This window comes from Perognathus longimembris, chromosome 12 (genome assembly GCF_023159225.1).
Source record: "Perognathus longimembris pacificus isolate PPM17 chromosome 12, ASM2315922v1, whole genome shotgun sequence".
NCBI classification, from domain to species: Eukaryota; Metazoa; Chordata; class Mammalia; order Rodentia; family Heteromyidae; genus Perognathus; species Perognathus longimembris.
The window spans coordinates 28,824,936-28,848,800 of record NC_063172.1 but is presented as its reverse complement, the minus strand read 5'-3'; the positions used below and the strand labels follow the sequence as shown (position 1 = coordinate 28,848,800).

The window sequence follows — 23,865 nt, the reverse complement described above, 5'->3', positions numbered from 1 at the left end:
TTTTGGATTTATCGCGTACTTGTTCTTTTAACTGTATTTTCCCTCACAACCTTCCTTTATCTTCAATGTGTTAAAGCAAAATATAACAGTAAAAAGCTTCAGATTTCACTTAGAATCACTACATTTCTTTTCACCCATACCTACTTCCTTGGCACTTCATATCACTGACATATTGGATGAACACTATTAGGCCTAATAAAAGGAAATCAATCGAAATTCTGACTTGCATATGTTATCTATGTCCCCTCCCCCCAAAAAACTATCAATATGTACATTTTCCTAAAGGACTTACCTACAGCTGTGTTAGTTCCACCAACATTTATGTCATTTTCATCATCAAATTCAATCCTGACTCCTTTTCCATTGCCTGCTGAGACTCCACAACCTCCACTTCGACAGAGTGAAATTGGAACAACACCATAGACATAAGCTAACATAATAGGAACACCAATACCTAAAGAGGAATTAAGTTAGTTAATATAAGCCCCCAAAATAAAATCTTAGAAATATAAGGTTAAGGAAATCTTTTTAAGAGAAGGTACAGTGGAGAAAAGTAAAGCATGTACCAAAAATAGATTCGCCAAGCTCTTTAATGAAAGGACAGAAGCAAATTCAAGGCTCTCAACTTGGTTGCCTTTCAGCTGATATATATGAGAGGAAAAACAAAAAGATAACAGATAAAATCCTTTTCTTTTTAAGTGTCAGGCCTCCAATCTAATATAAGGGGAGGGAACAACCAGCCACTAACAAGTTATCAACCTACCCTAAGGTTAGGTTCTTGAATCTATAATACTTTTTAAAAAATATAATTTTGTTATTATTAAAGGTATTGTATAAAAGGGTTATGGCTTCATAAATCAGGTAATGAGTGCCCTTAATAATACATTTAATCATACAGTCACTAAGAGACATTGTGTTGGCTCAATTTAAGTCATCTTTAAAAATACATTTTAACAGTAACTATCATCAGTATTTTTTTTATTTTGTCGGTTATAGGGCTTGAACTCTGGGCCTGGGCTCTGTCTCTGAGCTCTTCAGCTGAAGGCTAGTGCTCTACCACTTGAGCCACAGCACCACTTCTGGTTTTCTGGTAGTTAACTGGAGAAAAGAGTCTCATAGACTTTCCTGCCCCAGCTGGCTTTGAACCACGATCCTCAGATCTCAGCCTCCTGAGTAGCTAGGATTACAGGCACGAGCCACCAGAACCTGGCATCAATACTTTTTAATAAACAAAACAAAACAAATCCCCCAAACAAAAACTTTCCATAACTTCATAAAACCTGAGGCAATCAGTATTATAAAGCATTCTCTTACCTACAGTCACTGCAGCTACTACTGGAGACACAATTACAGACAACGTCACACCACCTGCTATTGCCAGATTCCGCTTATGCTTTGAAACGTCCTTGCCTTCATATCGATTATGAATCTTGAATTAAAAATAAAAATCAAGAATGGAAGAGTAAATAGAAAATATATTACATATTTAATCTAGATTAAATAGATCTGCATGTTTAAAGAATTTAAACTGACTTTACAATTTCAGTTGAGTGTCAAGGTAAAATTACTGTTCTTAAGCTCTGTTTCACAAGTAATTTATTACCCTTTATCAAATTTGCCTGTGTACAAAGACAGTGATTTTTTTTAAAGACAGTGATTTTATAGATTTTACTTTGTATTTATTTCTAAAGTACGAATGGTGGGCAAATATAATCATAATAATGCGTACATGTGAAAGTGGAACTAGGAAACCTAAGGGGATGGGTGGAATTGGGATAAATAGGAGGAGGGGAAGAAAGATGGAAGAGGTGACACTGATCAAAATGCACTGTACATATAAACTGACATGTTGAACTGAAAGCCTTTTCTACAACTATTTAATAATAAAAAAATTTTAAAGAGAAAAAATACATTCTTGAGAAAAAGCATCATTTAAAATTTTGAGTAGTACAACTGTGTATTTAGAAAAGAAGAAGAAAGTAAGAATATTATTTCAACATACTTGGTAGTTGGTTATTTCACTAACAGGAAATTTGGCAGTCTTTAAGTTTCTTTCTATGTAAGATTCTCTGATTTTTGCTCAAGGCTAGTGTTAATGCACCACTTCCGGTTTTCTGGTGTTAAGATAAGAGTCTCATGGACTTTCCTACCTAGGCTGTCTTTGAACAGTGATCCTCAGATCTTAGCCTCTTGAGTAGCTAGGGATTACAGGCATGAGCCACCAGAGCCCAGCTCCAGATTTTTTTTTTCAAATTTGAAATTAAAAAGTAGCTCAATAAAACAAATGCACAAGTAGTATTTTTCTCAAGAACATATTTATACAAGAAACAAACATGAATACATGACTCAAAATTCTTTCCTCAAGAGGTAAGCTGGGTGGTGGTGGCTCACACTTGTAATCCTAGCTACTCAGGAGGTTGAGATATAAGGATCATGGTTCAAAGCCATCCTGGGCAGAAAAGTCCATGACACTCTTATCCCTAATAAACTACCCAGAAAAAGCCAGAAGCAGCACTGTGGCTCAAGTGGTAGAGCACTAGCCTTCAGCACAAAGAAGCTCAGGGACTGTGCCCAGGCCCTGAGTTCAGTCCCAGGACTGGCAAAAAAAAAAAAAAGGTAGAGAGTAAATAATGACTACCAGATAAGAAGTGCATGTACTTAGCATCTTTATACAGTTTTTATATCAACATATAGAATTTAATATTAAAACAAAATTGGCTTATGAGGCTTTATATAGCTTGGAAATAGCTCAGTACCTTTTGTTTTGGTGTCAATCCTGGGGCTTGAACTCTGGGTCTTGGTGCTGTCTATTAACTTTTTTTGCTCAAGGTTATTAGCCTTCTACCACTTGAGCCACAGCTCCACTCCTGTTTTTTTGGTGGTTAGTTGGAGATAATAGTCTTATCAACTTTCCTGCTTGGCCTAGCTTTTGAACTGAGATCCTCCAATCCTGAGTGCTAGGACTACAGGAAAGAACCACTGGGGCCTAGCAGTAGCTTTGTTCTTAAGGTCTGCAAGGGCTAATGCTAATGAAGAACATGCTCCTCTCTGTTTTAAGGTACATTCAAAATAGCCTCACAGATTCAGGTACTCTAGCATTAAACATTTTACTTATAAAGAATATTAAGACAAAGCATAACAAAATAACATTGGTGGTTATTTGGAAGGCTAGTAAATACAATTACTCTTATGTGAAAGATGAAACAGGGAAGGGCTGGGGTGGAAGCTACACAAGCATGCATGAGACAAGGAACATTTTGAGATCCTAGTCAGAATTCTGTGTCCCAATACTGACTATAGTTCTAGGAAACAAGCTCCTATATAGTTCATGTAGGTAGAGATGGCAGAGCTTCCCAAAGTACTTTTCACATCCTTCAGGATGAAGTTAATTCTTGCTTCTTTCTACCCGCACTCCTGAAAAGTAGTACTATAGGAGACCTAACACCAGAGCTACAAAACCTTGCAAAAGGAAGCTGCCAAGAGAAGGGAGTATGCCAGCAAATTTTGTACCTAAAACATCAATGTTCAATTACAGAGATCATATTACCCACTATTTCTGGTTCAATGTAATTATCTGTTTTGCCATTTCTTGCCACATTTCCTGCTTTATATTATAAATTAAGACTCGGCTTTTTGGCACTTTATTGACAACAGATTTTCCAGTCTGCTTTAGATCCCTAAACACAGAACATTGTTCTTCTACTTCCAATCCATGGGACTATACCTAACCTCTTCTTCATAAATTATTTATAAGAATGTGCAGTATAATAGTCTATTTCCAGAAGTATGAGAATAAAGTTTTCAACAAAACCTTGCTTTGGTTAAGTACATTAAAATTATATTAAGTCTCTATATTGGAGATTTTTAAAAATTTACGTTTTCTGAATACTCAGACCCTAAGTTCAAGCCCCAGAACCAGCACAAGCAATCAAACATCTTCTGAAGCATTTAGCTTGCAAATACATTACTATCAGTCCCAGAATTAGTTATTTTGTTTTGATTTCTTTTGTATGTGTGTGCATGTGTGTGTGCGTGCGTGCGTGTGTGTGTGTGTGTGTGTGTGTGTGTGTGTGTGTGTGTCAGGGCTGCATACTAGGCAAGTGATCTATCACTGTGCTGCATCCCAACCCTGTAAGAGTAATTTTTTTAAAAAACAACAACAGTATATACATTGTTATTTTTCTGATTATAAAATATGTCTTTAATACAGAAAACTTTGGCTATTTTGTAGAAGTTTGTCTCTAGAAATCAGACAGGGAATTAAAGGAAACAATTTAAAGGGAAACATTCTGACTCAATGTAAGAAAGTTCTAACAATAGTCATTTTAGTTGTTGACAAAGGGAGTATATCCACTTAATATCCACTGACTCTTCAAAAAAGAATTATTTGTTCTGGTAATAAAACCAACAATCACAGAGCAGTAGTAGTTATTAGTAAGTACTAGTTATAATCTAAAAAGATTGCTACAATCTGAGAATTTATAAGAAGCATATTTACTAACAGTAGGACTTTGAACTCAAGCAGAAAGAGTTAAAGAATTGGCTAACTATTCTTTGTATCCAAGCATGCATCAGTTATTAACTTTTATTGTAAAACAATCTCATACTCCTGTTTTTACAAGGATATACCCATAAGAAATATGTCAACTGTAGATTCTTCAAAACTTTATGCTTAAAAAATTATTTTGTCGGGGCTGGGGATGTGGCCTAGTGGCAAGAGTGCTTGCCTCATATACATGAGGCCCTGGGTTCAATTCCTCAGCACCACATATACAGAAAACAGCCAGAAGCGGTGCTGTGGCTCAAGTGGCAGAGTGCTATCCTTGAGCAAAAAGAAGCCAGGGACAGTGCTCAGGCCCTGAGTCCAAGCCCCAGGACTGGCCAAAAAAAAAAAAAAAATTGTCTTTTCCTCTTTACTACTTAAGCCACACAATTACAGTTCTTCTTGCTTTAGTTTATTCTTCAGATAGGGTCCTGAGATTTTTTTGCCTGGCTCAGTGTAAGATAGCAATACTACCTTCACTTCCCAAATAGCCAGGATTACAGACATGAATTACCATGCCAGACTTGTTTATGAAGTAGTGCCTTCCATTAGTTTGGGCTGGCTTTGAATTATGATCCTCTCCTACTCACCTCCCACTCAAAGTTAGTTTTATACTGTAAATGGACTTAAGGTTTTAGGTTCAGATTGCTTTTTTATACATATTGTATTATGAACACTAAAATTATGAAAATTCTTTTATAATGAAGAAATCGTTTAAAAATATGCAAAAGGCAAAGCAAAACAACAACAAACCATAAATAAAAGGGATAAACCAAAAGTTTAGAATAAATTAATATGCTAGCAAAGAAGTATTCATTTTACCTTACGGCCTACATACACAGGAATGCCAATAATCATTGCAGGAATAGCAATGCCAGCTATTAAAGCAATTCCTACAGGAGCACCAACAAGGGTTCCCAGCTGCCATAAGATCTTCTTCTTTCGGCTCCAGGGTTTCTTTCCCCAAAAAGTACAACCTGATGGACTAAAGGGAAAAATTGCAACGTAAAATAACAGTTGCAAATAACTTTTCAGACTTAGTTTTATTTCATATTTAGTTCTTCTCCTTCCACTTTTTTGTTTGCATTTTGATTTTGCTAAAGCTAAAAGACTACAGTAAATTCACTATAAACTGAATTAATGCTATACTGCTGAATGGGATTCAAAATTTATCCCTATTCCTCCATATCACCTAAGACCTTAAAACTTGAAACTAAATCAATGCACACTTAGCTCTATTTTATACATGCCAATTATGTGATTATAACATAAATGCATTTATGACTTAAATAAGGAAATTCATATATGAGAAAATTAAGACCTAGTATAATACATAGGGTATTAAATACAAGCATTCTATTTCAACAAAGCACAGGAATTTCCATTTCCCATTTTGACTAGTTACAAATTCCGAATGACTGATGTAACAATTTAGTACCAACATTTTAAATTTATGAAACTAAAATAAAATCCATTCCTTTAAATTCCAAGTTTAAAATATGTCCAGAAAGATTTTTTCCAAAAAGTACTTTTACATTGCAATACAAAATCACATACATTTTATAAGTAACATCTGCTGTAAGTTTACCTTAGATAATGTAAATCAGAGATTTCTTTCATGCACAACCAACAAAACTCACAACCACAGACAGCACAGGTCATGTGATTACAGCTCCCATCATTCATCTTTATTATATAAGCAGCACATCGTGGACATGGCTTTATATCATCAGCTATTAGGAACAGAGAAACATCTGTTAAGTATATAAAACTGATCTAAAAATAATTTCCAGTAGCTTATCAACTGTAGTACTGACAAAGTAAATCTTAGCATGTACAATTCATTAACTGACAATTAATAGTATATAGTTTCTCTTCTTCCTTAGAGAGGACACATACATTGAAAGTTCAAGTGGTGAACATTTTCAAACACAGTAGTCATAATAACAGAAGAAGAAATCACAGAAGAAGAAATAACCAACGAATAAAAAAGAAAAGAGAGGGCTGGGGATATGGCCTAGTGGCAAGAGTGCTTGCCTCGTGTACATGAGGCCCTGGGTTCAATTCCCCAGCACCACATATACAGAAAACTGCCAGAAGCGGCGCTGTGGCTCAAGTGGCAGAGTGCTAGCCTTGAGCAAAAAAGAAGCCAGGGACAGTGCTCAGGCCCTGAGTCCAAGGCCCAGGACTGGCCAAAAAAAAACAAAAAAAAAAAAACAAAAACAAAAAACAAAAAGAAAAGAGAATCAAGGCAAATTGTGAACTGCACAAAGTTTGTCTAGTCCAGATACCATAACTGTATTTTTTTTTTTTTTTTTGGCCAGTCCTGGGCCTTGGATTCAGGGCCTGAGCACTGTCCCTGGCTTCTTCCCGCTCAAGGCTAGCACTCTGCCACTTGAGCCACAGCGCCGCTTCTGGCCGTTTTCTGTATATGTGGTGCTGGGGAATCGAACCTAGGGCCTCGTGTATCCGAGGCAGGCACTCTTGCCACTAGGCTATATCCCCAGCCCCTGTATTCTCTTAAGTGGTACTTCCTATTACTCTGCGGCACTATATACAAAGCACTGTTCACTTTTCTCCTCTAAATATATGAACTATAAGTACTGTAAAAATAACACTACAGATACTTTAAGAAAGCAGCTTTCTCCCTATATTTTATTTCACATGACAGACTTTGCCAAGTTAATACTCAAAATAAAGGGAAGAGGTAAAAGATTAAGGAAGGGTTACATGGTTTTAAACATCGTAAACAGGGAAAGCAATTTCAGTATAAAAGCAATCACTGTTACTTAAGTTCATGACTGTTTTTCATTAGTTGCTCTGTCCTTTCTATTCATTTATTCAAATGTTGGTGCATGCTCTTTATATAGTATTATGGTTTAATTGCACAATGGTGTCAACTACAATCAAGTGGTAGCTAACTTTGAGAAACGGTGATAGAATAAGTTACACAACTATTTGGAACTTCAGCAGCTATTTAAATAGTAATCTATAGTTATTTTACTGTTACTAGTGGGCAGCTTAGTTCCCAATTATATATATAGACATAGTTTAGTAAAGATATTTATAGTGTTAGACACTGAATTTAAGTATTTGTTCCAGTTTTTTGTTTTTTTAACATCCAAAGCACTAAGCTATATTCCATTTTCCCTTCTACAAGTTTTATGGCCAAATTTTAACTGTGCTTTATCAGTGAATTCAGGTTTCTTTAGTGTTTTCTCTAGGACCAAAATGGTTTTTAACTTAAGAACTGGCAACACACAGTGTTCTAACGATTTAATCAGTTTTAAGCAAACTAATAACTATGCAGCCAGACCAAGACAAATGATAATTACTAGGATAAAAAATTTTAAACTCTCACCTCAGTTAGAATGGACATTACACCAAGTAAACAAATGATAACAGAGGCTGGCAAGGATGCAGCTGAAGGGAAACCCTAATATACTGTTGGTGAGAATGTAAACTTGCTCAATAACTCTGGAAAGGAATATAGAGGTTCCTCGAAAAATTAAACATAGAATTTCCCCATGATCCAGCAATTACATTCCTGGGCATTATAAACCAGATCACAGTAAAGGCTCTACTACAACCATGTTTACTGCAGCACTATTCAACATAGCCAACGTATGGAATAAGCACAGATGCCCCTCAATGGACAAGTGAATCAAGAAAACGTAGTACACATACACAGTGAAATTTTACTACTCGTCCATCAGAAAAAACGACACTGTTTCATTTGTAAAGAAATGGAAAGACCTGGAAAAAATGATGTTAAGTGAAGTCAGTCAGACCCAGAGAGGCAAAGGATGAATATTTTCCTTTATATACATAAAAAGCTGATTTAGCTGTAAACTTATATGCAAACATGTTGGGTGGTATGTAAGTGTATACAAATGTGTTAAATGAAATATGGTAGATTCAAGGGAGAACTCAAATAGGGTAATTCCTTAGAAAGGAAATGTCAAAGTTCAGCAAATAAAACACTAGGAAGCAGGTATGTGAAAGGGGTTAAGTTGAGGTCAAGAGGAAAAGGGTAGACAAAGAGAAGAGGGGGAGAACAAGTCAAGAATCCAATGTATATCCTATGACATTAAGAAGAATGAGGGGGGTGGGTAGAGGAGGGATGGGTGAGAATGTTGAAAGGGGTGACACTGATCAAGATATACAGTATTCATAAACTGTTTTGTTAAACGGCATCTCCTTTGTACAACTAAAGATAATAAAATATATTTAAAAATTTGTAAGTCATTATTTAGATGATCGAAAGAACATAATCTGTACTAAAATTTTGTGACCACTAGGGAGTGAAAGAAAAAAAAGTGAAAACACCATAAGCAATGTATTTTTCATAGGTCTCTTCTTATAGCTGTTCCTACCTTTTCATTCTGTGTACATATTTATCTATGAAAGGCTTTTGGTGTGCTGTCTCTACAAACTGACAAATTTTAGAAAATGATTTTATTGTAAGCATAATATAATGAAACCTTTTTTCAAAATAGCCTCATAATGCAAGTAGTTCTCTTTCCCTTTTTTCTTGCTACAGGTTCTTGAGAAGCTAAGTTCAAATTTTTAGTTTTCTATAGATTACATATTAAAAAAGTGAACACATGGCCATGTACTCTGAACTTTGATTTTTGAAGTTCTGTAGCACATGTAAAAATGCATGTACTATTTTAAATTTTCAAAAGTATAGAAGGAAAAATTTTAAATGGTACAAAATCCAAATAAAGTTTGCTTTATTAAATAATCATCTTGAGAAGCTATATTTATTCCAACAATGATACTATTTGCTCAAATCAGATGGGAAGTTTTTCTTCAGAACTGCATTCAAAATGACTTTATATATATTTTTAAATCCCTCTAAAATCATATAGTCACCCTAAACCAATATTCATGATTCAACCAGTGTGATACTCTTGTTGTTAGCTCTAAAGGAACTGTTGGTCATTCCCAGATAACACACTGTCAATTCAAACTGACAGTGAATTTACTGAATTTAAATGTTATGCCAGTAAAGCATTCCACTGCAGCAATGCCGAAATAAACATAAATACTTCCATGATGACTACTACTTTGAGGAAGACCAATACTTGTTCATAATGTTCATTTAAAAAATAGCAAAAGCCACCTCTATATTATTTTTTATTTAATGATGAGACATGCTCAAATCCCTAGCAGATGGCTGTGGTTCTGTTTCCCTGTCTCATACAGCAGCAGGAGCAGTTACTGTGAGCCAAGAATGGTTGAACCCTATAGATATAAGCTCTGTTAGTATCTATATTTTAAAGATAACTTGTTCAAGGTCACATAAGAGGAAGTGGAAAATCCTGGATTTAAATCTAAGGAGTCAAATTGCAGAATCTATTCTCTTTTACTCTATATGTTTGATGTCTGGTGGCCAATAAATATCCCTACTCAAAGGAGAATATTACTTCCATGTGAACCACCTAATGACTACTGCTGACTCTTTAGGGAAGAGTTTAGATATATTAGGTTCCTCTCTGAACTGTTCCTGAACACATACCCACAAATTATTACTAATAACTTGGAGTTTCACTCAAATCTTTAGAATAGAAACAAATCAGTAAGCAAACAAAAATGAAAATCCAAGTATACTTTATAAAGTATTAAACACTAATATTTCCAGGAAGCTTAAATAAGACCTTTCTCTAATAGCATAAAGTGTATGAAAATCAGGATATATTGCTGGTGGAATGGCTATTACTTTCATTAAAAATTTCTGTGTTTACAAGTTTTTCCCAGTCAAAATCAAGGAAAATATTTTCCTAAGCACTGAAATTTCAATGAACAATGAAAGATCTATTAACAGGAAATTAATTTTTTTAATATTTAAAGAACACTGAAGGGCTGGGAATGTGGCCTACTGGTAGAGTACTCGCCTAGCATGCATGAAGCCCTGGGTTCGATTCCTCAGCACCACATATACAGAAAAAGTCGAAAGTGGGGCTGTGGCTCACGTGGTAGAGTGCTAGCCTTGAGCAAAAAGAAGCCAGGGACAGTGCTTAGGCCCTGAGTTCAAGCGCCAGGACTGGCATAAATAAATAAATAAATAAAATTAATGAAAATTAAAATCTTAAGTTAAAAAAAAAAGGAACATTGAATTCCTGGCCAAAGAAACCTTAAAATTATTAACGTCCTAAACTAAGGTATGGTTTATATTCTTATTCCTGGATTAGATGTGAGAGATGTATATTAAAAAAAGAAAAAAAATGTATTTCATAGAGAAAGCAATCCAAGAATTCATTTGGGATAATAAAAGACCCCAAATAGCAAAAACAATCCTTAGCAGGAAGAACAGTGTTAGAGGAATATCAATACAAAACTTCAAACTCTATTACAAAGCCACAGTAATAAAAACAGCTTGGTAATGGCACAATAATAGGCTTGAGGATCAATGGAACAGAATATAAGACCCAGAACTGAACCCACAGACTTATAGCCACCTAATATTTGATAAGGGAGCCAAAAACAAAGGTTGGAAGAAAGACTGTCATCTTCAACAAATGGTGCTGGTAAAATTGGCTATCTATGTGCAGAAAACTGAAAAGAGACCCCCTAGATATCACCCTGTACCAGAACTAGTTCTAAACAGATCAAAGATCATAATGTAAGGCCAGATACCATGAAAATATTACAGGAAGGGGCAGGGGAAACACTAGGGCTCTTAGGCACAGGTCAAATTTCTTAAGTAAAGATCCACAATCACAACAAATCAAACAAAGACTAGATAAATGGGATTACATCAAACTGAAGAGTTTCTGCATGGCACAGGACATAGCTAACAAGGTAAGTAGAAAATAGTAAGTCCACAGAATGGAAGAAGATTTTTACCAGCTATGCATTAGACAAAGGCCTCATAAATAAACTCTCAAACAACAACCCAATTAATAAATGTGCTAAAGACTTAAAGAGAGACTTCTCAAAAGAAGAAGAAAAAAGAATGGCCAATAAACATGTGAAGAAATGTTCAACATCTCTGGCCATCCAAGAAATGCAAATAAAACCAACATTGATCACATCAATGAACTCCAAGATATGGAAACAAGCAGTTCATCATTGTTGTTATTTTTAACGTACTATGTGAAATTATTTCTTTTATCTTCCCCATAGTTAGACCCTGTTATCACTGTATTTGATTTTGGTACCCTGTATATATGTTTGTCTGAATTAGGGAAGGGAAGGGGAACATCAAAATGGTGAGACAAAGGGTAAAAGGCGAACCAATGCAACAGCAATACTTACAATATGTTGTAAACTAACTGTAAAACTGGAGGGAGGGAAATTGAGGAGGGAGGATGAAAGGAGGAGGAGGTAACAAGTTTGACAAGAAATGTACTCATTACCTTACGTATGTAACTGTGTAACTGTAACCCCTTTGTACATCACATTGACAATAAAAATTAAAAACAAAAAAATATTGAGATTCCACTTCATCTCAGTTAAATGGTCATTATTAAGAAAACTAACAATAACAAATCTTGGCAGGATGTGGCCAAAAGGGAACTCTATTCCACTGTTGGTTGGTAGGAATGTAAACTTGTTCAACCACTATGGAAAGCATTATGGAGGTGTCTCAAAAGACTAAAACAGAGAACTTCCCAATGACTCAGCAATTCCATCCCTGGGCATTTATCCAACAGAACACAAACAAGGCCACACTAAAGCTACCAGCACAACTATGTTCACTGCAGCATTTTTTTTTTTAACAATAGCCAAGATATATAATCAACCCAAATGGATCAAGAAAATGTCATATACAGAACACAACAGAATTCTATATATCCATCAGAAAGAACGACATTGTACCATATTAAAGGAACTGAAAAGAATTTGAAAAAATAATATTAAGTGAAGTAAGCCAGAACCAAAGAAACATAGGTTGCATGGTTTCCCTCATTTGTGGCAACTAGAATGGGTCTATAAAGTAAGACCCTGGATGGTAAAAGAAAGAAAATATTCTGGGACATTATAAATTATACAGGTCTCTAGGCGAATGCACAAAGAACAGAGTGAGACCAATGGAGGATATTCTTAGAAAAGGTTCACAAAGGCACAATAGCTATGTGCATCTGGCCATAAAAAATAGTTATTTATCAAAATGAATTCCAGGAAGTGGAAACAAGAGGTTTTTATTTTTCTTTGTTTCTGTTTTTGTTTTCTGTACCTTTAGTCTTGTTTGTTCACTTATCTGTCTTTGGGAAAGTAAGGTGAGGGCACAGAAATGGTGGGACAAAGGATGAACAAATGCAGCAGTGATACTCACTATATTGAAAATGAACTATACAATTTGTGGGTAGAGACAGGAGGGAAAAACTGGAGAGAGTGAGAGGAAGGGGTGACACTGTTCAAAAAGAAATGTACTCTTTATCTGACTTATGTAACAGTAACTCCTCTCCTGTCTATCACCTTTACAATAACATAAAATTTTAAAACTGTATTTCACAAAATATTGAAACAAAGATGATTTCAAAAATAAATATTTTTAAATCGTTAAAACAGTATTTTGTAATATTTATAAAACTAGGAGAAATCTATAGGTGACACATTCAAAATTAATATTAGAAATATCTGCTAAGCTTTGCCTATGATGCCTTTATAAACAACTGGTTCAGACTATCTTTATACATAGTCACGACATTTTCTTGTTTATAGGATAATAAAATCTTACCCGTCTAACACTTTCTTCTACAGGAAGAACAAGTGCTCTTGAGACAGAAAACCACTTAACATGTCAGACACTTCTTAAAAAGCGAAGAGAGCACAGGTGATGAGAGTGACTGGATACTTCTTTTTACTTTAAATTACTAGGCATTCTGTATGTATCAACTATCTGATTAGAAAAAAAAGAAAACTAAGTACCTGCTGCTCCAGACTCTTGACTATAGCTAATAGATGAAGAACGGATAGTCCTTAAACGTAAACTCTGGGCTCTCTCCTGCCGAGCAGCATCACAGGTCTGGTTAGGGTGCCAAATCTGCTTACAGTGGTAGCAGAACTCTGTTCCACAGCCTTCGCGCCCACAAGTTAATTTTGGACAGCTGGCACATCCGAATGCTATCACAGCATATCTTGAAAGAACAAAGAAAATGATTTAAAATGTGACACAAAGCAAGAGCTAAAAGTAATGTAAAAAAGATAATTTTTCCTGTAATTTTCTTTGGCATTAGGCAAAACGTTACAGACCCTAACACTATTTTCATCAATAAGAAAATGAGAAAAAAATAAACAGTTTACAAATGAAGACACCCAAACAATTTTAAAGCATTTTAAAAACTCACATTTTACTTTTACAAGAACTATAAATTTATTTTAAGAAGATACTGTTTTAGTAGCATATGCACACAAAGAAGACTAGAAATATATATGCCGGGGCTGGGGATATAGCCTAGTGGCAAGAGTGCTTGCCTCATATACATGAGGCCCTGGGTTCGATTCCCCAGCACCACATATACAGAAAACGGCCAGAAGTGGTGCTGTGGCTCAAGTGGCAGAGTGCTAGCCTTGAGCAAAAAGAAGCCAGGGACAGTGCTCAGGCCCTGAGTCCAAGGCCCAGGACTGGCCAAAAAAAAAAAAAAAAGAAATATATATGCCAAAAATCTTAATGGTCTTCTTGGTGTTGAAATATTAATTTTCTTATTTACTTTTATTCTCTAAAATTACTTTTAACTTTTAAAATCAGAAAAGTTAAAAGAAAATGACTAAAAATGTAACAAAACTGAATCAGTATATCTCTCAGCTAATGGAATATTGAACTAACTTAAAAACATTGTGATTGCCTTGTAAATTATGTATTTTCACTGTGTGTGTGTGCGCGCGCGCGTGCGCACGCATGCCAGTACAGGAGTTTGAACTCAGGGTACTACTGTTCCTTATCTTTTTCACTCATGGCTGGTACTCTACCACTTAAGCCTTCATTTCCTGCTTACTGCTTATTAATTGGAAATAAGTGTCCCATGGACTTTTCCTGCCCTGGTTAGCTTTGAATTTGAGTTGCAACCCTACATCTCAGCATACTGAACCTTCTGAGTAGCTGGGATTACAGGTGTGAACCACAGACACCTGGTCATTTTCACACTTTTATTTCTAAGCAGCATGGTAAATGGTCATTGGTATTCATCGTCTACCAAAAAGCACACAAATTGAAATTCTTCAATTGGGAAGTAGATTGGGTGTTTTTGCTTCAAATAAGGTGACTAAGAATGGCAGGTTTGTGAGAGCCTTAATTCCTATTCTCTTTGTGTGTGTGTCAGTTGTGGGGCTTGAACTCTGGGCCTGGGCGCTGAATCTGAGCTCTTCAGCTCAAGGCTATCACTCTACTACTTGAGCCACAGTGCCACCTCTAGTTTTCTGGTGTTTAATTGGAAATTAAGAGTTGTAGGGACTTTCCTGCCTGGGCTGGCTTTGAACCTCAATCCCCAGATCTCAGCCTTCTAAATAGCTAAGATTACAGGGGTGAGCCACTGGCGTCCAGCAATTCCTATTCTCTTGAGTAAATAGCTTTGGTACTTAAAATTTTCAAATTTAAATTCAGGGAACTGCTGAGAATTTGTCCTACAGAAATAAAGTTTTTGCACATGAATATTCTTAGCAGCTTTATTCATAATATCCCCAAACTAGAAACAGCACAGATGTCCTCTAACAAGTAAACAATAAAACTTGGTGAATGAATGTACATCATGGACTACTGCTCAACAATAAAAAAATTAACACAAGTAACAACTTGGATAACCCTGTAGGGAATTATGCTAAATGAAAAAAAGTAAAGCTCAAAAGTTAAACTATATGATTCTATGACAAAATTTTAGAAATGCAAAATTGACTAGTAGCTGCCAGGAAAGCATAGGACAGAAGGAAATTTTGTTGTAAAAGATCATGATAAGGCTGTATGTAATGTGGCTTAGTGGTAGAGTGCTTGTCTAGCATGCATGAAGCCCTGGTTTGATTCCTCAGTGCCATATAAACAGAAAAAGCTGGAAAAAGTGCTGTGGCTCAAGTGGTAGAGCACTAACCTTGAGCAAAAGAAGCTCAGGACAGTGCTCAGGCCCTGAGTTCAAGCCCCAGGACTGGGGAAAAAAAAAAAAAGAACACGATCTTTGTTGTGACACCTTGACTAGTGGTGGCTATGTAGACGTACACGTGATAGAATACACATCTAGATACAAATTAGTACAACTGGGAAAGTGTGGATAAAGTTATTAGATTGTACACATGCTCTTATATAAGTGATTATATTGTCAAATTGTTTTGCAGCTTAGGCAAATAGTGTGAAGAGTATACAGAATCTTTTACTTCTCTTAGAACTGCATATACACCTGTAACTAGCAGAAAACTTTCAATTACAAAATTTCTAAATGTTTCTAGTTTGTTTTGTTTTTTAAACAGAAACAAGTATCACTTATATTTAAGTTTTTTTTTTCTTTAAATACCAAACATTTCCTTCTGTCTGGAAATTTAGGGGAATTTTCTGGGCTCTTCTTGTTACTGGCAATAAAATCTGAATAATAATGGTAACTGAGATTTTATCAGGTTTCAGGATAATCTATAAAACTATGCAAGCTTTTGAAACAGGAAGTTCTTTCATTTTTGATCTGCTGTTCCCTAAATAGGTACATCACTCTTTAAACTTTACATTTTAAATTCCACTTTACTTCTGATAGAATTCTCTATCATTATCTATCACAAATACATTTAAACAATATTGAATTAAGCACAACTTTTTTGACTGATGATTTACATTCTATGTCTTTCAAGAAAAAGTCTTGACAAGAATTAAACGCAGAATGTCAAATATGACCTTTCAAATTTCATGACAAGGATTGTCAAAATCTGGTACAATATCCATAAAAATATAGAAGGGATATGACAAGAAAACAGACAATGTAAAAACCCTCAACAATCAAACTTCCAAAGTTCTTTTAAGCTGATTTCCTTAAGATGATTAGTCTATGGATTTAAGCTTGTTGAAAATGACTTACAGCCTAGTGCTGGTGAGTCTGGACTGTAATCCTAGCTACTTAGGAGAGTCACCTCTGAGGAATGGGGTTCAAAGCCAGTCTGGGCAAGAAAGTCCATGAGACTCTTAATAAACTACTCAGAAAAAGCCTGAAGTGGTGCTGTGGCTGAAGTGGTAGAGCCCTAGCAAAAGAAGCTCAGGGACAGCACCCAGACCCTGAGTTAAAGCCCCAAGATTGGCACAAATTAAAAGAGAGAAAGAAGGAAAATGACTTTCAGATGGACAGGATTTTCAAATTTATCCAACCTTCATTTGTATCCTAGTGTACAACCTTATAAAATACATCATTATAAAACCTTATTTTGAATGTACTTATTTGGCTAGGAACAAAAGTACTGACCATCACTAATAAAGTCAAGGTTTACATAGAACTTTTAAAATAAGAATTACAATTATCAGGGCAAACCGGTAGCTGACAGTGTAGGAAAATTATCATTCCTACGTTATGATGTCGAACGTTTAATACTGATTGCAAATTTCTTCTTAATAAAAATTTATATTTTTTTTGGCCTTATAATAGTATTGACTTAAGATATACCCATTCATCATTTGATCAAAATATGGGTTTGATGCATCTCAAAAATGAGTATTTAAGTCAGGTATAGTAGCATATATGGATAATCCAAGCCAGCTGGGAAGCTGAGGCAGTAAGCTCCTAACTGAAAAACAGTGGGGCCTTGTCTCAGAAAAGTAAAATAATCTTAAAAACATAAAGATATACATACAGTATGGGAGAGTTAAATAAGGCAGTATTTACATAGTGGGATAGATGCCTTCAGCTGAAAGGCTTTAACCACTTGAAAAACTTAACCTTGCTCTGGACTGGGAGAGATGGGAAGAAAGTGGGGAAAATGGGAAGAGACTGAAGAAGGCAATCTTTCTAGAAGTATTTTCCAATCAATGGATTATTAACAGGTGATCTGTACTAAGAAAAGAGTCAATGGTCAAGTTAGGGAACTTTCTATTTTATACTAGATTTTGCTGAAGAATTTTTTTTTTTTTTTTTTTTGGCCAGTCCTGGGCCTTGGACTCAGGGCCTGAGCACTGTCCCTGGCTTCTTCCCGCTCAAGGCTAGCACTCTGCCACTTGAGCCACAGCGCCACTTCTGGCCGTTTTCTGTATATGTGGTGCTGGGGAATCGAACCTAGGGCCTCGTGTATCCGAGGCAGGCACTCTTGCCACTAGGCTATATCCCCAGCCCCTTGCTGAAGAATTTTTAAATCAGCACTTCACAGTTAGAGTTTCATGTATTTACAGTATATTCCAATCAATCTTACCCCTCTATTATTCTTCCTTCCCCCTTGCTAAAAGAATTTTAAGCATACAATAAACAGGACACTGTCTTCCCTGAACTTATTTGGCCTTGACTTTTGTTTTGTGGGAGAGGGCCATAGTATTAGCCTTTTACAAATTATACTACTGATAACACTGAGGAAATGGGGTTAGCAACTAGGATAGTATATTCTACATGTTCCTTATGAAGGAACAAGAAAGGGGAAAAAAAATCAGCCAACTAAAACATAATTTTAAGAAAGATATGACAGTCCTAATAAATATTCTGATATGAAAATGAAAATAAAAGGCCTGCATGTGTGGCTCACACCTTGTAAGCTACTCAGAAGGCTGAGATCTAGAGAACAGTGGTTCAATGCCAGCCCAGGAAGAGAAATCTGGGAAACTCCTATCCAAGTAGCCATTAAAATGCTAGGCTTGAGGCAGCTATGAGCAAGCAAGCCAAACAAGTGTGTGTCCCTGAGTTCAAACCCAATACTGGCAAAAAATAAAAAAAAAATAAAAAAAATTAGGTGGGATCTAAGTTTTTCAAAAGCATAAGGCTGTCAACCTATTTTTAAAGAACAAAGAAATTATAATTACAGTATCAAAATTATTTGATTCAGTTAATGAGGAAAGTCAAGTTTCATAGAAGAATCAAGAGGCTCATGCTTCTACTTCTGTCATGTCAATGGAAAAGCAGTGATTATCTTGATTGCTACCTCTGCAAGAAGACCTAGACAAAAGATAAGAACTGTACTTGTTACCTGACTTATGTAACTGTAACCCCTCTGCACATCACTTTTACAATAAAATTGAAATAAAGTAAGGCTCATCTTGTGATTCCCTCTCTTAGGATCTGCATCCTTCAGAAAGGAAGCATTCTGTTCTACTTTTACTACAAACTGCAAGAGAAGCCTACAGATGCTCAGACTACCTGAACCTAACTGGAGAAGCCTGTCAATTTAGGGATTGAGGGTTGGTATTGTACCTGAATATCTAGAAAAGTATTTTCTCTAGTCAACTAAGTAGCAAGAGAAAGTCAGTATCTTTTATGTCATATGTTAACATGGTTCTGAACAAGCGTGTAAGATGGAAAATGTTAGTTTTTACCAATTCCCCTAAAGTGTACCAAGATTTGTAATAACAATTAATGATGTGTAAGTAGTATGTGTTGAATTATGTTAAAATGTATCTGGGCTAAATTTATGGTTAGGAAGAAAAATAAAAAGAGCAAACTCAGTTCAACCATTAACTCTCAGAATACTTTAATGAACGTCTGTTGAATCACTAGTAATCAATTATAACTTCTGAAACATTATGGATTCTTATATACAAGACCTGTTTTCCAAGTACTAGTTACTTTATTCCAAGTACAAGTAAGAAGTATACTTTTAACCTCTGGAGAAAAAGTTGGGTCTTTGCAAAAATTTTAAAGGTTAACCTATAAAAGTATTTCTAATATGTCAAATAATTGTGAAGTTATGGGATTATTTGTAGACTATGATATAAAATAGGATATAATTTTTAATTCTAAAAATATTTTCTCTAGATCCTAAACTTATTTTTAATTCATTTTTAATCCATTAAAAACAATGTCCTCATCTCAAGTAGTTATCACTGACAGCCATTTATATATCTTAAAAAGGCTTGACACAACATAAACTTAATTTATGGTTGATTATATTACCCTAAGGTATAGGATAGTATGGACTTCGTATGTCCATAATAAGGTAATAGGACTTACGTTTCTGTGTTAAGAACATAGAGTCAGACTAGTTCATTCAATAATTTGTAAAGCATGAAGTTAACCTGTGGTTACACAGAAAAAAAACAAGTATTTGTATTTTTTTCCCTTGAGTGGCTCACAGGTATCTAAATTGACTCCATTCTAGAATACTTAATGTCCTGTATATTTATTAAGAGTTTCCTAGAGAAGAAAATAATTTGTGGTAGTAAAGCAGCAGGATAGCCTTCACCTAACTGGAACAGGTAATGATAGAAACTAAAATATCTGGCTAGAGGTATGGCTCGAGTGCTAATGCCTACCTACCTACTAAGCATAAGGCCCTGAGTTCAAATCTCATACTGCCCCTGCCCCCCCCCCAAAAAAGAAAAATTAAAATGGCATTTGCATATGCCAGTACTTGGGCTTGAACAGGACCTTGTGCTTGATAGGCAGGCACTCTAGCACTTGGCCACAGCTCTGCTCCTGGCTTTCTGCTGGTTAATTGGAGATACAAGTCTCCTGGACTTTTCTGACTGCTAGCTTTGAACTGTGATACTGAGATCTCAGACTCTTTAAGTTGCTGGTATTACAGGTGTGAACCAACCAGCTCTTGGCTAAAATGGCAACTTTTTATTTGCCTAGAACATGCAAATGAAGGCTCCTAAGCAGAAAGTAACCTGGTATTTTTTTTATCTGAGACAGGTTTTCCTCTCTTCCTCTTATAATTTCTTCACCCTATTCTTCTCCCTAGTCATGGTAAAAGTTTTCTCTGAAACTGCAAGGAATGGTGTGTTCTACAAGCAGACCAGCAAAAACTCCTTACTCTGGCTAAATCACAGCACAACACTTAGATCTGTCCTCCTTAGGCTCTTCTTAGGGGGAGTTTTTGGAAACAATTTCCTTTTAACAAGTTTAATCTGTCTTGGTCTTTAGAAGAATGAAGAGTATTAGGCCAGAAATCTCAAGAGATTTCCAATGCCAGCCAGATCTGAGGCAGTGTATTAGACATGTTTAAATAAAATTAATGCCAGATAAAGAAAATGGCCAATGAAAAAGGAGAAATTCATACTTTCTTACTTGTCATTTCTTGGAAAGGGGAGGAGAATCTCTTGTGGGTACCGTGAAAGAGGCTAAATCCCATATAAACACCAATGGTCCTGGCACTGTGGATAAGCATTTCTATGAATGATTGCTCAGGCATTTACCAATACTCTATATGAGATAAGCAAATGGAATTTTAATTTAAAATGTCTTTCTTTGAGTTCTAAAACTTTCTCCCTGCTCCCCATTATCTCTATGTTCTGAAATGAGTCTTGCTCTGTAGCCCAGGGTGGCCCAGAACTCTAAATCCTTTGCCTCACCCTCCCTAGTGCTGGGGTTACAGGTATCTATCAGGATGCTTCTTTCATCTTCAAAAGGTTTTAATTAGCCATAGGAGGGCAAGACATTTTTCTTTTGTTATTAAATCTCCAGTACCTAGCACATTGGCATATTAAGTATTTGAGACATTGGTATATTAAGTATTTGAGTGACTAATTAAAGTTAAATTGGGGACTAGGTAGACCTGAATGATACAGGTCAAGCTCTGGTACTACAGAAGCCAAACCAAACCAAACACTCAGGAAATGAAGATGAAGAATAATATGTGAGCGCTATCTAGTTTAGTGGCAGAGTACTTTCCTGGCATGTACAAGACACTCTGGGTTTCATACCCAACATAACAACAACAACAACAAATCCATCCTAATCCTCATGATAGGACAGGAATCTAAAATCAGGTTTCTACATGCTCGTGATAAACAATACTGTAACTCTAAATAAATATGATGTCTTCAAAATAGATATAGAAGCTTAATGTCAGTGGATGAGGTTTTCTACATCAACACCAACATAAAATCTGCAATTTGATCAAATACATGAAATATGTTCTTAACTAGTGAGCCAGTATAAATCAAGTGTGTGTGTGATGTTTTCTCTGCCTTTGTGGGTAAGATTGCTAACAACCATCAACACCAAAAATTAATGTTCAGTCACATATAATGAAGGACAATTCTGTGTTAAGCTTACATAATATTAAGCTTGGTTGTTTTTGTAATAGTTACTACTTAAATCGATATTAAAATTTACCTTCCAAAATATTTAGCATGAGATATTTTACTTTTTAAAAATAAGTATAATGAGACATTTTACTTTTTAAAAATAGTCTCAATAAGAGGAAAATGTTTAAACATATGGCAAAGTAGCTGGGCATCAAGAGCTCAAATCCGTAATCATAGCTACTCAGAAGGCTGAGATATGAAGCACTGTAGTTCAAAGCTAGCACAGGCAGTAAAGTCTGTGAGACTCCATTTCCAAAATAACTAGCGGGGCTGGGGATATAGCCTAGTGGCAAGAGTGCCTGCCTCGGATACACGAGGCCCTAGGTTCGATTCCCCAGCACCACATATACAGAAAACGGCCAGAAGCGGCGCTGTGGCTCAAGTGGCAGAGTGCTAGCCTTGAGCGGGAAGAAGCCAGGGACAGTGCTCAGGCCCTGAGTCCAAGGCCCAGGACTGGCCAAAAAAAAAAAAAAAAAAAAAAAAAAAAAACCAAAATAACTAGCAAAAAGCTGATCTGGGGGCATGGCTCAAGTGGTAAAGTGCCAGTTGGACAAGCATGAGGCTGAATTCAAACTGTAATACCAGAAAAAATACCAATGTATTAGTTTCTTAAAAAATTTCACTAAGAGGACTGGGAATGTGGCTTAGTGGTAGAGCGCTCGCCTAGCATGCACGAAGCCCTGGGTTCGATTCCTCAGTACCACATGCACAGAAAAAGCTGGAAGTGGCTCTGTGGCTCGAGAGGTCGAGTGCTAACGTTGAGCAAAAAGAAGCTCAGGGACTGTGCTCAGGCCCTGAGTTCAAGCCCCAGGACCAGCAAAAAAAAAAAAAAAATTTCACTAAGAAATATACATACAACAAAAAGTTTATAAAGTATAATAAAATAGGGGGTTGGAGGTGTGGGTCAGGTGGTAGAGAACAAGCCAATGAGCAAAAACATCAGGTACCAAGTTTGAGTTCCTGTCTCGGGGTGCAGGGGGTGGGGGAGTGAATAATACAATTGGCCAAGTATGATGGTTCAAGCCTATAATCCTAGCTACCTGAGTGGCAGAGATCAGGGAACTTATGGTTTGATGGCTAGCCCAGGCAAAACACTGGCAAGACCTCATATAAGCCAATAAACAGGTAGTACATATCTGTAATCCTAGCTTCTTTGGGAGACTATGGTAGGAAGATCAATGTTCAAAGACAGCTTTGGGTAAAAAATGTGAGATCCTACTTTAAGATGATTAAAGCAAAAAACAGGGATGGCTCAATTAGCAGAGCACTTGCCTAGAAAATTCAAAGCCTTGAGTTTAAACCCCACACCACAAAAAAGAGTGATACAATCATATCATGTTATTTGAAGATATTGTCCATTATTGAACAATATTGTCTCCCTATCTTTTTCTTGAGAGTTCAGTCTTTCATGGGTCCTAGAAGTTGGTTATACCATTGTCCCTGGAAAACTAGCTCACTACAACCCATTTTTTTCTTATAAAAGTATTTTTAAGAAAATTGATGTATTTCAATGTTATAACATGATAGCCAATGCTATTATCAAGGTAGCAAAAGTGAAGATGCCTGGTACTTCTATAGCAACACTCTGAATGACAGGACGGTGGCATCCGTGGAGATTCTTGACAGCTGAGCACCTTCCCACATGAAGTCACTACAACCCATTTTAAATATCTTTTAACCTATAATTTTGTTATAAATTCCCTTCAGTATAAGCATAATTCAAACATGATATTGCATAGACTGTCCTACCCATAATTAATAAATTCATGAAGTATTAAATAACTATGTAATTTTTACTGAAATCCTTAGTAGGTCTTTCAGTGTCACTAATAACCAGGGAAAACTGGGACTTACATTTACACACTAGAAACAAAATTTTTTGTGTTTTTAATGATAAAATTGTACTTGTACTTTTTTTTTTTTTTGCTCAAGGCTAGCACTCTACCACTTGAGCCACAGCGCCAATTCTGTCCTTTTTTTTTTTTTTTCTGTTTATGTGGTGCTGAGGAATTGAACCCAGGGCTTCATGTATATGAGGCAAGCACTCTACCACTAGGCTATATTCCCAGCCCTGTACTTTTCTTTTTTTGAGACAGAATCTCCTATGTATCCTAGGCTGGCCCCAAATTCATGATCCTCCTGTGTGTATCACTGCACCTGACTCCAAAACTGCAATTTGCTAAAATCA

At 36.0% G+C, this 23,865-nt stretch overlaps 1 protein-coding gene across 2 annotated transcripts in view; it reads right to left on the bottom strand.

Annotated features, from left to right (window-relative positions):
• Positions 1-23,865, bottom strand: part of Rnf19a (ring finger protein 19A, RBR E3 ubiquitin protein ligase) — a 52,208-nt gene that overhangs the window by 8,963 nt on the left and 19,380 nt on the right. For both annotated transcript variants that reach the window (XM_048358413.1, XM_048358414.1), the window contains exons 3-7: positions 13,424-13,632; positions 6,132-6,276; positions 5,366-5,528; positions 1,315-1,429; positions 293-454 (exon numbers count right to left, since the gene is read on the bottom strand). In XM_048358413.1, coding sequence (XP_048214370.1) covers positions 293-454; positions 1,315-1,429; positions 5,366-5,528; positions 6,132-6,276; positions 13,424-13,632 — 794 coding nt within the window. The remainder of the gene's footprint in view (positions 1-292; positions 455-1,314; positions 1,430-5,365; positions 5,529-6,131; positions 6,277-13,423; positions 13,633-23,865) is intronic.